Raw genomic sequence first — 14,903 nt, 5'->3', positions numbered from 1 at the left:
AGCAAGAAAGGCTGGTGATTTAACTGGCTCCAAGCGTGGCTGCTATTGCCACTAGAACAAGCTCCCCACCCGGATCACCGGGGCTGGAAGCCAGCCCTGCCTCCATTGAGTGTCCTCTCTTGTAAAAGTTTAAAACCTGCCCGGGTGCTATGAGGTGCAGACAGCCTTAATCCGGGAGGGCAGAGTAGGGCAAAGAACGTGAGGGGCAGGGAGGCACCAAGGCGATCAGAGCGCATGCGCGGGACAAGAGCGCGGGGATGGGGGATGGGAAGGTCTGGAAGCGAGGGTCTTGGGGTAGAGGAGTGAGCTGAAGGGGCAGGAAACTGAGCTTCTCGCAGGCTCCATGTGGAAGCTGCTGTTTGTGTACCACTCTCTCTGTGTGGGGTCGATCGTGACGTTTTTTCAAGCCATTTCTCATTGGATCCTTTCTGCCATCCAACAGGCGGAGTTACTATTATTATTCCCCTTTCACAGATGAGAAAACTGACACCCAGGAAAGAAAAGTAACTTACCTAAGGTCACCCTGCTGGTAATGGCAGAGCTGGCATTCCAATTCAAATCCTGCCAACACTAGATTGCTCCAATTCCGACTGGATTCTGCGCACCGGAGAGCGAGGCCCCTACGCATCAGCCCCAGAGGCCGGGTTCCCCCTGTCGGGAGACCAGGTGAGCGGCGGGGGCGGCCGACCAGAGGGGTGAGCTCCGCCCTCCTCTGCGAGGCCCTAGGGCTCGGGGACTGCCCAGAGACCAAGCAGACCGCGCCGGGCCTCCAGGACCAACGGAAACCCGAACCGCGCGGGCCGAAGGGAAGTACGAGGGACAGCGGCTCGCCCCGCGGCCAGGGAGCAGCCAGGAGGGAAACCCTGCCCAGGAGACCTGGAGACCGGGACAGTGCCCCGGCGGAGGGAGGGGAGACCAGTAGGGGGATAGTATGGAGAAGCCCCCACCCCAACTCGCCACTCCTGGGCCAAACAAAACCCGAGGGCCTGTTGGGATCCACGGGGCGTGATCTGAGGGCGGATAGCCAGGTCGGGGCCCTTCTTTGGGTCTGGAAAATGTCACTCTTTGGGACCACAGAAGGGGTGTGCAGGGAAAGGTTGTCTCTGGGAAGAAATAGTGCTCCTGCCCGCGGCTCACACGGTTCCCTCGCGGTCTCGTCTCCATTCCAACCCAGGTGTACTTTATGTTGCTCACCTCTTTCATCCCCCAGTAGAGTTCCTAGGGGTGCACAGGTCCTGGGGAGGTGACAAAGCTTCCCGCAGGCTGCTACTGCAGGGTGGTTCAGGGAGACTCTCCTAGAGGAACCCGATTGAGGACCCTCCACCGAGCTGGTGGTTCCCAGATGCTGGTCCAGACCCCGCAGAGGAGTATGCAGCTCTTCTACTTGCCAGTGTTGTAGGTCCTTTTTAAATAATAATTAAAACAGTCAATGATAATAGATGACAGTTTTTGTTTTGTTTTGAATGCCCTTAGGAAAAAAAAAAAAAAGACTACATTCCTTCATTATCTCTTTCTCACACATTCACATGAACATATCTATTAGAAAAAATTTACGGTTCCACAGAATTCCACATTTGGGGGTCACTGAAATGAACTGCTGGCCAGTGGTGGCTGGTGAGGTAGGGGGCCAGCCATGTGACTTTTGGCCCCTGGTTTGCACAGACTGACTGTGGGATCCTGTACTAGTGGAGCCTTCTCTCTGGCTCTGTATTTTCATCAAAGGGATCTACAAATCCCTTTTTATATTAAAATGTCTGTGGTCCTTTCAGTCCAGCCTGTATCAGTGCATCCCCCAAACTGCATATCCCTGGGGCATAGTAATCCCGTCCCAGCACAAAAGGCTGTTCCATGCAGGATCCTGCCCTATCCCTGGAGAAAGGCTGAACAAGGTCCTTCTCACTGGAGAGCAGGGTGGAGGGTGGAGAATGGTGGGTGGGGGTGGGGTGTAGACAGGAGGTAATACTATGGGGTATACTGGGCCCCACGGTGACCCCAATCTGAGGAGAAGAAAGCACTGTATCATGTGATGTGTTTGTTTATCTCTCTTCCCTGTAGTTCTCAAGAGCCTGTGAGTTCCTGTCTTTTTCATACCTGAATTGCCCCCATTGGCCTAAGCTGGGTATGGGACGTCCAGTAAGTGCACAGTTAATTTTTGTGGAGGGGATGGATAATGTCTGGTGGCTGGGAGGTCTACATGGAGTAGACCAGGACCAAGCTGAGTTTTGCAGGAGTAGCTGGACTTAAAACATCTGGAGGAGCAGAGAGGGCACCCCCAGGGAAGGAACCGAGGCATGGAGGCTACAGGTGCATGAGGCCGACTGTGATTTTCCAGGACCAGAGGGAGACAAGGCAGGTGTCGGGGCAGAAAGGATGGGTGGTTGGGGAACTCTGTGAAAGGAAAACTAAGAAGATGAGGAAGGCTCTTGAGCTGGAAGCATGGGAGAAAGGGAGAAGCCAGCATGAGCTTCAGGCTAGAGTTTGGGTGATGAAGAGAATGGCTGAAACAGGGACAACACTCAGGTCAGTTTTAGACAAGTTGAGGTTGTGGGGGGTGGACAGAATGGGGCACAGGCCATCAAATAAAAACGTCCGTGGTATTCCATCCCAACCACGGGATGGGGTCAAGATGTAGCCATGATTCCTACATAGAGAGTTTTAGAGCTGGGACTCTACAGTCTCTGGTCCCACAGACTTCATCATTTTAGCGTGAAGGAAACTGAGGCCCTGAAGTTCAGGTGTCTCATAAGCAGGCCTGGAGTCATGGAGGGGAGATTGAAACAGGAGCTTTGGAGAGAGGGGAGGATCAAATTTTTCAGGTTGGAGAAGAGAATCTGGTGAATGACAGAAAGGAGGAGAAAGCACATTAGAACATTTCCAAAGCACTCTGACAACGTTCAAAGAGGAGCAATGGTCTACCCATTTATAAACAGCATAGTTGGATGGGTGGTGTAGGAGGGCACCCATACCTCTGCCTTCTGCCATTAGGCTTGTTCTACTATAGCAATCAGTATTCAAGGCCTCAAAGATACTCCTTGCCCCCAGCAGTGAGGGGGTTCTGCATCAGAACAGTGGAGAGGCCTCAGTCCCTGGACATGAGCAAGGGTGTTTGCACAGGGTGCGGAGAGGAGAGAGCAGCTCTGACGGCCCTGTCTTCTGCACTCACCATGCACAGCTTGAATCCTTGGTGCTGCCAAATACAACCCTGCTTATTCAGGAGTCTCCAGGCCTGGCTTTGGGCATGACTTAGAAAGAAGGGTTATTGTCTTGGGGTGCCCTTACCTCCCTTGTCATGTCTCTCTCACACCTCCTGATGCTTCCCTTCTGTACCACCAGGTGGCCAGGGTCATCACAGTGCCATCTGGACACCTCCTGACCAAGCCTGCCCTACCTGCAGCACCTCAGATTCCTACCCAACTCCTTTCCTTCCCCCATTTGATCCTCTCCATCTTGGGAAAACTTATTTCTCAGGGCTGCCGGGTTGACAAAGACAGAAAAGGAAGCAGACTAGATGAATAAATTTGCCTTTAGGTGGTAAATGGCCACCAGCCCACTTAGGAGAAGTCTGTCCCCTAAAGGCCGCCAACTTTAATTAAGCACTTGAGTCCCAGCACTGTGCTTGACCCTTCAGTATGCAGTATTTAATTTGACCCTCCAAGTGACCTCACAGGGCAGGCGTTATGTCCTCCCTTTCCAAATGGTGGACCCAAGCTCCTGAGAGTTTTAGCAAGTTCCCCAAAATTGTACAGCTAGCAAATGATAAAGATGAGATGATAGTCAAGGGCTTCTACAGGCAAGTCCAGCCAGCTCTTCTACATCACAGGTGTTCATTTAAAAGAAGGCATCTTTCATCACGGATGGTGGTGAAGGAGAGGATATGAGGGATCCTTAACTGAGGGCCTTGACCACCAAGCCTAGAGGGTACCCAGGGCTTCAGAAGAGTCTATGAAACTCTAAAAACTATTTGTAAAACTTACCGTGTGCATATGATCTGCTCATCTTTTAGTGGAGGGCTCCTCCTGGCCAGGTGGACCCCTCCCAATCTAAACCCCAGGTCCTGAGGCAAGAAGGCCACTCACTGAGTAAGGATACTTAGACCCTAGTCTTATTATCTTCCCCTGGTCTTCATTCTGTAATCTCAAAAGGCAAATAGCTGTGAAAGAAGGTGGTGGAGGGGTTCTTCTGTGGTCAGCGGGTGGGTATTAATATAATTGAATGGTTAAAACTGTAGAGCTAGAAGAGATTGGGGATGGCCTAGTCCAACCTCTTCATTTTAAAGAGGTAGAGATTGGGGCTCAGAGAATGGACCCCATGTGACCAGGATCACACAAAGAGTTAGGTCACACAGAAAATGGTTTATGTGTTTTTTGGGTCTGCTGAAGAGGTCTGTAAGGCTATCAAGTTTATCAAGGCAAAGAAATGGGCATTTACTGAACCTCATGTGCGTGCTAGCATTTTCACAGGCATTATCTTGTGCCACGTGAGAATTTTGAGTAGGTATCCCACTTCTCACCCTCACATTTCCCTTACACAGGTGATACTGACTTTAGAGGACGACGACATGAAGGGCTACACATGGGCTATAGCCCCAGCCTTGACCGCCTTGGGTTACTTGCTCATAGTCCTAGTCGCCATCTTCCCCTTCTGGGTACGCCTTGTGAATGAAGAGTCCCGTGAAGTGTTTTTCAGTGGCTTGTTTGAAAACTGCTTTCATATCAAATGCTGGAAGCCTCGACCCTTATCCAGTAAGGAAGGATGGAGGTGGGGGTCTGGGGAGAGGAAAATGGGGCTAGTGTTGGGAATAGAGGTGACAAAGGACTGGCTGGGGGCAGAGAGAACAGAATTTAATATGCTCAGAAGGGCATTTTTCTGAGTCTCCACTCTCTTGGTGTCAGAGGAAAGTAGGTGGCCGGGAAGGGGTTAATAATGTCAGGCTGACCACTGGAGTCAGGAGCAAATGTGTCAGCAACAAAGTTTATTTCTGGGGAAGCAGCAGCTCTATCTGTGATGAGGGAAAAGAGCCTGCCCTACTCCGTGAGGCTCTCCCACTTTTTGGCCTCCATTAGCCCATCGAGACAGCACCCTTCTGGGTGGGCATGACTCCTAGCTGGGGGAGCAGCCAGGTTAGAGTGCAGGCAGGATTTCAGCTTCCACTTGTCCCCTCGGCCACACACCTGTCCAAATCTGGGTGGCAGCTCTGCAGATAATGTGCTCAGACCTGGGTACCACATTTTCAAGAGATGCTTGAGACCATGTTTTACAAGGAATTTGGGAAGTTTGTGATGGTGTCTGTCTTGGAAAAGAAGTGACCCTGGGAGACCCAGGGGTTATCTCCTGGTAATAGGTGAGAGGAGCCACTTTGGGAAAGATGGGCCAGACTCTGTGTGTAAGCTTTTTGATTCAGGGTTCCTCAACTGTAGCGCAACTGACACTGGGTTGGATAATCTTTGTTGTGGGCTCTCTCTTGTTTCTTTCAGGATGGTTAGTAGTACCCCTGCCCTTTTCTACCCACTAGATACCAGAAGAACCCTCGCCTCTTAGTTGTGACATCCAAAATTACCTCTCGACATTGTCAAATATCCCCGGTGAGGGGCAAAACTGCCTCTAGTTGAGAAGCACTGGTTTAGCCCAAGAGTCGATTCTAGAATTCTGGATCTTCAACACTTTTGTCTCTTTGTTCCACCTCCAGCTGTCCATCTCTGCATGCTCAGGAGTGTATACAAACTCATTTTAGCATGGGTTTGAATCATGCCAATAGTAGAATAAATCACCATGTTCTCAAGACTCTGACTCTGCTATTTTGGTCTGTTTCATTAATTCTATTAACCAGGACGATTAAATAGGGGTTCCCCACAGAGTTCAGAACATCTTGACCTCATAAAGTTCTGATTTTCCACCTGTGACTCGTTTCAGTGTGACCAATACAGATGTGATTCTTCACATTTCCATATGTAACAAATTTTATCATGAGGGTTTTATATTTTTTATTAAAACCATCATTTGTTTTGTTCATCTTTCTTTCTTTTCTTTTCTTTTCTTTTGTTTTTTTTTTTTTTTTTTGTATACTTCTATGTCATGGGGAACTTAATGGGCCGAGTATTCCTGGGAACAAAGTGGAAGGACCAGAACCTTGGTCCCAAGCCACACGTTGGGACCTGAGGGTGGCAGAGCTCCAAGGACCGTGCCCAGGTTCTGTGGGCTCTGCCTTTTGGGGTCAGGGTGCCCAGCGCCAGCCTGCTCTCCCTCCCCTGCAGTTTACATCATCCTCGGCCGAGTTTTCCTGCTCTCTGCAGTCGTCTTATCTTTCCTCACCACCCTCATCATGGTGTCCTTTGCGTCTCAGCTCTTTCCGAGGACCCGGAAGCACAATTTTGTGTCAGCCTGCATCAGCTTCCTCACAGGTGTGAAACGGGCAGGCAGGCCTTGTCCTCAGGCAGGCCCCCACCTTGGGGAGGGCCTGGGGCAGGGCCTAAAGACAGGGGTGGGGGTGGTATCTGTGATGTCAGGACAGAGAAGATTTTAAAGCATCTCCTCTGTAGCCTTCTCTATGAAGTGTCCCACCCTCAAGCCCGGTGTGAGGATGGATACTTTATAACTCCTCCCCTTTGGGGCTTTCCGGCACTCTGCACTTCCAGCTAGCAAGGCTCTTACCACCTTGGCTTGGAGTCATTTGTCTGGGCGCCTTTTTACCATAATTATCCCAGCGACTGCATAGAGTCTGGCATAGAATTCTAATGTAATGAAATATATGATATAAGTGAAATATAAATATTTCTTGGATGAATGAATAGAAGAGATCATTTCTGCCTTTTGGAACCTTTGACTTTAAAAGCCTGAAGGCTGACCAAGGCTGTCTCCTGGGAGGCTCCCATTAGATGGAGGAGATAGATGGCTTGCAGTGAGAAAATCAGGTTCAGTTTCATCCAAAGCATCACACCCAGAGGGCCCAGCCTGAATCAGCTGAGGTCACAGGCACACAGGATACCTAGGAAAGGGATTTCTAGTTAGGGGCCCCTGAGAGGTGAGGTACATGGGCTTTGAGATGAGTTGGGATAGAGGGTGAGACAGGTATTTGGGGTGGAACTTACTGGCTCCGAGAGGGCAAGCAGTAGAAAGGAACCCTCATGCAGGAGCCATATAGGTTATGTTTAAGTCTGAGGAGGGCTAGAGTGAAAGAGGAACCATGGAGGAGAGCAAGGGTGCCTCTCTGTGACCCTGCAGGGGCCTGTGCTTTCCTGGCCTTGTTGCTGCATGCCCTGGAGATCCAGAGTCTGAGGATGAAGCCCAGTCCCCCCCAGTTCACCGTGCAATGGCCTTACTACATCCTGGGCTTAGGCACCATTCTGTTCATAGTGGCTGGTGAGTGTCCAGGGGCTTGCACCCCTCTTTCTGCCCTCTGTCTAGATTCAGGAGCTGTGGATGCTCTAGAGCTATGCTTTTCAAAACTGCAGTTGCTAAGCTACATGTGGCTAATTTAATTAATTAGAATGAAATGAGGTAAAAAATTCAGTGCCTCAGTCACAAAAGACACATTCCAAATGTTCAGTGACCACATTACTATGTGTTTAGTGGCTACCATATTGGACAGTACAGATACAGAAATTTCCACCGTTGCAGAAAGTTCTACTGGACAGCACTGCTCTAGAGCTCGACCCTATTCCCTGTGTTGTCCTTCCCATTCTGACCTTTCTTGACTTGGGAACCATACTCTTGCAAATTTTTGTACTCTTCCTTATACCATCCTCCTTCCTAAGGCTTTCTATTCCTATCTCTATCTTTATCCTGAAATCTGTGATCTTATTCTCACCCTACCCCCTTTATATACTATCACCATCTAAGTTCTTAATTGCATCTAATTTTGCCCCTACTCCTAAATCCACTTGCTATGTTAACCTGACTCATGATTATAATCTATTTTAAATCAATTTTATTATACAATGAGTATATATAATAGAGAATACTTACATCTGTGAGATATAAGTAATAACAATAAACCACACTCATATTTCCACCATATAGTATAAGAACTAGCCATATTTCATTGAATCCATAGTTTGTAAGTTACACTCTTATTTTATATGCCACTAAGAAAGAAATATTGATACCAAGTATAAGTCTAAGATGCTATAGCTTGTAAGATGCTATAGCTTGTAAGATATATCCTCATTTCAGAGATATTAAAATGTGAAAAAAAAACTAATTTGTCAAAATTAATGAAATATGGTAGAAAAGTATCTTTGAAGTCTCTCCCATTCAACCACGTGGCTCTTCCTGATCTCATCCTCTTCTCTCCCCACCAGAACCAATTACTCTGAAATTTACGCTAATCACATTTACTACACATATATATTCATAAACAATATATTATTTAATTTGCATGCTTTAAAGCTTTGTATAAATATACTTATTCTTCTGGAACTTATTACATTGGTCAACATTATAACCCTGAGATTCCTCCATGTTAATGCAAGGAACTGAGGTTTATTTATATTTACCACCTTAAGTATTTAGTTGTATAACTAATTCACAGTTTATTCATTTTCCTGTCAATGGACATTGGATGGTTTCCAGTTTATTTTTTCTACTACCAACAACACTGTGAACTTTCTTGTGCATGTCTCCTGCTGCACATGTGCAAGAGGGTCTCCAAGATGCCAAGTACTAGACTTGCTGGATCCAGATTATGCATAATTTCAAGTTTTCTAGATAGTGCCAGATAGGTTTCCCAAGAGATAGAGAGAATTTGCACTCCTACTGGCAGGGTGAAAGAATTCATGTTGTTTCACTTCCTTGTCAACATTTGAAATTATCAGACTTTTAAAACTTTGCCAGTTTAATTGTTGTAAAATAGTATTTTATGCTATTATATGCACTTTCTTGATTATTAAATAGGTTGAACATCGTTTTATATGTTTAGTGGCCATTCGTGTTTCCTCTTCTAAGGAATTCTTATTTAGTATTTTGCCTATTTTTTTGTCCTTTTAAACTGATTTGTAGGATTTCTTTATATATTTTAGTTAATGATCCTTTATTAGTATTGGTATTACAAATATTTCTCCTAGTTTAGGGCTTGGCTTTTTTACTTCTTATATGGGGTCCTTTGAGGAATAGAAATTATTAATTTTACTGCAGTTAAATTTATTGATATTTCCTTTAAATTATTTATTTCCTTTGTATATTAAGAAATGTATTCTTATGTTCTAAAGTTTTCTAGTTTTGCTTTCCATATTTAATTCTTTAATCCATCTTGATTTATGGTGTGAGGTAGGGATCACTTACATTTTGTTTTTCAAATGAATATTGAGTTGTCATAGTGACAGTTATTGACTAGCCTATCATTTCTTCACCAATCTGCAGTGCCATTTGTTATTAATCAAATTTCCATGTTCCATTAATTTGTCTATTCTAAAGCCTAAACCACATTTTCAAAGTTACTGTAGCTTTATGATTTCTTGATGTCTGGTAGGAAAAATCCTCCCACTTGTTGTCCTTTAAAGATAACTTAGCTATTTTGGACTCTTTTCTTACATATAAGAAAATTTTTATTATATATGTATGTATATATTTTTTTACATGTAAGAAATGTTTCATTACATTTTACACACAAAAAAATCTGTTGAAATTTGTTTGGAATTATACCAAATATATGACCAATTTAGAGAGAACTGATTTAAAAAAAAAAACAATATTGATCTTTCTATCCATGATCATGGTTTTTCTTTGCATTTCCTTAACTCTTCTTTAATGGTTATTTAAGTTTTATAATTTTGTCTTTTTGTTTGATTTTACCCCCTAGATATATGTACCTCTAGTACAATGATAATTAGAAGTGGTGATAGTAAAGGGATATTTTTGATGTTTCATTACAAATTATGGTGTTTGTACATATTTTGGGTAGACAATATTTGTCATATTAAGGAAATTACTTTCTAGTTCCAGTTTTTAAAGATTTTTGTTTTTTTTTTAATTATAAATGAATGTTGTTTTATTGGATGCTTTTTAGTTTTGTGTGTATCGAGATCATTAAGTTTTCTCCTTTAACCTGTTAATATGGTAGATAACTGGCAATATGTCAATTATGTATTATCTTTTTTGTTGTTATTATTTGATTTTTTCACTAATGTTTTCTTTTGGATTTTGCATTCATGTTTTAAGTAAAATTGGTCTTAACATTTCTTTTCTTGTACTGTCCTTTTCTGATTCTAACATCCTGGTTTTACAAGCATCATAAAATGGGTTGAGGGTGTTCTCTTTCTCTGATTTCTGAATTTATATTTCTTATTAAATTTTTTCTGTATAAGCTTGCCTTTAAAAGGAGTATGGTATTTCTCCATGGGAGAATTTTAAGCTCATGATTCAGTTTCTTTAAGGATTACAAAGCTATTCAGGTATTTTATTTCTTCTCAAATTAGTTCTGGTAATTTATATATTTCTATAAATTTATAAATTTTATCTAAGTTTTAAAATTTATTGACAAGTTACTCAAAAGTTTTCTTTTTAAATTTGTGCTGCATTTGTAATTATGTGCTTTTTTCATACCTCCTTTTCTCCCTTTTCATCACAGGTTTTGTCAGAGGCTTATCATTTTTTAGACTTTTCAAAGAGCCAGCTGTTAGCATTTTTGAACCTTCATATTTTATGTTTTCTATTTAATTAAATTTTGCTTCTTATTTTGAACTTCCTTCACTACTTTTTTTCATTTATTTTTCTATTCCTTTTCCAACTTCTTAAATCAGGATCTGAGTAGGCATTTAAAGCTTTAATTCTAAGAATTGTTTTACTTGCATCTTCCATTTTGATGTGTAATGTTTTTTGTTATTGTTCTATTTCAAATATTTTCTAGTCCTTATGATTTATTCTTTAATCCATCATTATTTTAAAGTATAGTTTTAAAATTCTAAGCATAGAATTTTGATTGCATCTCTATGTTAATGATTTTAACTTAATTCAATTTGATGAGAGATCATGGTCTATACAATCCTAATATTTTCAGATTAAGATTTGCTTTATAGCCTAGTTTGAGGTCTGTTTTCATGTTTCATATTGAATGCAACCTTTTACCTATAAACATTAGATCAGTTTGTTTATGTTGTTTAAATCTTGATTTACATTTGTTATATTTTACTAGTGAATTGAACGTATTATGCTGTGATCCTTTTTATTCCTAGTAATGTTTTATTTCTAGTAATTCTTGTTGTAAAATCTGTTTTTATCTAATATTACTATTGCAATTTCTGTATTATTTAGGTTAGTATTTGCTTGTTTTTTAAAGTCTTTTACTAATTTTTTTAATCTTTTACTTTAAACCTTCATGTTTTGGACGTGTCTTATGAATAGCTTGTGACTGGATTTTTTTAAATCTTGTCTTACAAACTTTGACTTTTTTGGGGTTTTTATTGAAATATAATTAGTTGCTTGTATTTACATTGTACAATTCAATGAGTTTTTTTTTTTCACTTATAGTTGGCATACCAGTTTCAGGTGTATAGCATAGTGATCAGAGATCCACATAACTCACAAAGTGATCACCCCACTAAATCTAGTACCCTCTTCCCACTTACATACTTATTACATTATTAACCATCTTCTCCATACTACACTCTACATCTGCATGTCTCTTCTGTAATTATCCATTTGTACCTCTTAATCCCTTTGCCTTTTTTTCCTGTTCCCCAACCTCCCTCCCATCTAGTATCCCTCTAAATATTCTTTGTATCTATGAGTCTATTTCCACTTTTGTTTTTGTTGTTGATTTTGTTCTTTAGATTCTACACATATTTGAAATCATGCAATATTTGTCTTTCTCTATCTGACCCATTTCATTCAGAGCAATACCCTCTAGGTCCATCAAGGCAATATTTTTTTTCCATCCCCTTCCTTTTGGTCTGCGTCTGTCTTAATCTGAAGTGAGTCTCTTGTAGGAAACATACATAGGGGTCTTGTTTTCTTATCCATTCAGCCACTCTATCTTTTGGTTGGAGCACTTAATTCTTTTCCATGTGAGGTACTTATTGATAGGAATGTAGTTATTTCCATTCTTTATTCTTGTTTTTGATACATGTTTTTTCTTCTTAAAGAAGTCTCTCCAACATTTCCTGTAATACTGGCTTGGTGATAAATTCCTTTAGCTTATTTTTGTCTGGGAAGCTCTTTATCTGTCTAACTCTAAATGAAAGCTTTGCTGGATAAAGTATTCTTGGTGTAGATCCTGGGTCTTCGTCACATCGAATATTTTGTGCCAAGCCCTTCTGTCGTGCATAGTTTCTTTTGAGACATCAGCTGCCAGTCTTATGGGTGCTCCCTTGTAGGTAATTAACAGCTTTTCTCTTGCTGCTTTTAAGATTCTCTCTTTGTATTTAACCTTTGGCATTTTAACTATGATGTGTCTGGTTGTGGGCCTCTTTGTGTTTCTGGTTTTGGGGATTCTCTGAGTTTCCTGGGGTTTTATGTCTTTGCCAGGTTAGGGAAGTTTTCCATCATTATTTCTTCAAATATATATTCAACTTATTGCTCTCCCTCTTCAGGATCCCCTATGACATGAATATTTTTACCTTTAACAGTGTCCCATAGACTCTTTAAATTATTATTATAGTCTTGGCGTCTTTTTCTTGCCATTCTGATTGAGTGTCCTTGGTTTTTTCATCCTCTATATAGGTCATTTGATCCTCTTCTTTATTCACTTTGCTTTTTCCATTTAATATACTTCTCATCTCAGGTATTGTGTTCTTCATTTCTGACTGGTTCTCTTTTCTAATTTCCATTTCCATTTTAATGTTTTTTATCTCTTTGTTAAAGTTGTCACTGAATTTATCTACACTTGCCATGAGTTCATTAGGCATCTTTATAACTAGTGTTTTGAACTCTGCATCTGTTAGATTGCTCAATTCCATTATTTCTGGATCTCTGTTCTATTCTCTCATATGGTTTCTGTTTGTCTTCCCATTTTGGCTGCCTTTCTGTGTCTGTTTCTATGTACAAGCAAAGGTCCTAAGTCTCCCAGTCTTATTAGTGTGTATTTGTGTAGTAGGTGTCCAGTAGCACAGTCCTGAGAGTTCAACTACAGGCCAAATTTAGCCCTAGCCTGCGCCCCTCCAGGGCCACCTGTTAAGATTCAGCAAGCAACCCACAGGTGCTATGCTTATAGTTGCCTCAAAAGGCCACACCAGAAACTAAAGCCAGCTGCCACCTGTGTGAGTCTAGGCACTGCTCAGGAAGGGGCACCCGACTAAGCGAGGACACATCTGGATGTGGCTTGGGTGGGGCCACAAGTTGGGGGAGGCATGTTTCAGGGAATCCTCTGGATGGAGTGACCTCTGTTATCCAGTTTGATGATGTCATGCTATGTCGGCACTGAGTCTGCACACTGGGATCAGGGAGGGCTCAACAGAGGAACATTAGATACCGCCGGCACTTTTCTACAGGGCAAGTCACACCTCGGCTCTCACCCCGATAACTCAGTGTTCCCCTGTAATTCTCTGGTGCCTCCTGCACAGCCAATCAGCGCTGGTGCTCAGAGCAAGCAGGTCCATCACTACGAAAGTCCGCTCGAGGCACGGGCCTTTAAGAGGCGTCTGCAGCTGCCAGCTGCCATGCCGCTGCTATGGCCTCTGCCCACTCAGCTGCTAGGGCCAGGCAGCCTCGCGTCCTCACCCTGTCCTACCATCTGTCATTTCAGGGTGATTTCTTAGATTTCTCCCTAGTTGTATGGCTTGTTCATCCATATCCCAGGTGATTTTTCCTTGCTGTTTGCTCCTTATTTCTGTCACAACCTGATTTGGTCACCAGAGGAATGAACAGAGCCTCTATCATCTATGTCATTTTCTTCTGCTCCCCCACAAACTTTGTCTTTTAAATAGAACATTTAGTTGATTTACATTTATTGTAACTACTGATACATTTATATTTTTTCTACTACCTTAATTTGCGCTTTCAGTTCTTTTTTGCTTCCCGCTGCCCCCAACTCTCTTGCCTTACTTTGAACTGACTGAATTTTATGTATATAATTTTCTTTAAATTTGTCATCTCTTCAGTTTGGAAGTTATATGGTACATTTTTATTTGTTTGGTAATTGTTCTTGACATTTTAAAATGCTTATTAACAAAGTTGAAAGATAATCAACATATTTATTCTCTTCATAAATAATACGAGAACTGCCACTCAATTTATATGCTATTTTGTCCAATGTTTTAATTTCGTCATGGTTTTTAAAAATTCTGTACATTTTGTATTATTACATACATTTAATATTTGTTTAAACTCTCCTACATATTTATCAACTTAGTTGCTCATCAAACCTTCTTAGACCTTCTAAGAACATTATCGTTCTGCTTGAAAATATACTCTTTATAATTCTTTTTAATGATGGTCAATTAAAGACGCCTCTCATATTTTGTTTGTATGAAATTGTCTTTTATTTTTGTTCATTAAAGTTAGTTTTGTTCAACACATTTTTAACTTGACAGTTATTCTTTCAGCATTCAAGATATTTATTATTCTATTTTCCCACTTCTATTGTTGTTGAGAAGTTGGGTCTCTGTAAAAATATTCTTTTGAAGGCAGTCTTTCTTTTCTCTAGACTTTCTTTGGTATTTTGTAGAGTATGGGTATTTGCGTTAGAATTTGTTCTGTGAACTAAATCTGAGTAGTGTCTTTCAGCATCTTTATCTTCTCATTTTCTTTTTTTATTTTTTTCCTTTGTGGAACTCTAGGAAGACATCTGATAGACCTTCTTACTCTGTCCTCCATGTCTTAATTTCTCTTTCATATTTTCCTTCTCTGTCTTTCTGGGCTACATTCTTAATAACTTACATAGATGTATCTTCGATTTCATCCATTCACATTTTAACTGTGTCTGACTGCAATTTAACTTATCTGTTACATTTTCATTTCAATCTATTTTCATAACT

The 14,903-nt window shown here is 41.7% G+C and overlaps 1 protein-coding gene across 3 annotated transcripts in view; it reads left to right on the top strand.

The window, feature by feature from the left end:
• TMEM225B (transmembrane protein 225B) overlaps positions 1-14,903 on the top strand; it is a 31,590-nt gene that overhangs the window by 14,895 nt on the left and 1,792 nt on the right. For 2 of the 3 annotated variants that reach the window (XM_016120748.2, XM_036226267.1), the window contains exons 2-6: positions 475-666; positions 2,056-2,133; positions 4,532-4,742; positions 6,252-6,398; positions 7,219-7,356. In XM_016120748.2, coding sequence (XP_015976234.1) covers positions 2,122-2,133; positions 4,532-4,742; positions 6,252-6,398; positions 7,219-7,356 — 508 coding nt within the window. In that variant the 5' untranslated portion in view covers positions 475-666; positions 2,056-2,121. The other variant, XM_016120759.2, reaches the window with a different exon arrangement.

The sequence above is a fragment of the Rousettus aegyptiacus genome, unplaced genomic scaffold, assembly GCF_014176215.1.
Source record: "Rousettus aegyptiacus isolate mRouAeg1 unplaced genomic scaffold, mRouAeg1.p scaffold_m13_p_8, whole genome shotgun sequence".
In the NCBI taxonomy this organism is placed as follows: Eukaryota; Metazoa; Chordata; class Mammalia; order Chiroptera; family Pteropodidae; genus Rousettus; species Rousettus aegyptiacus.
This window is presented reverse-complemented; position numbering and strand designations above follow the sequence as displayed.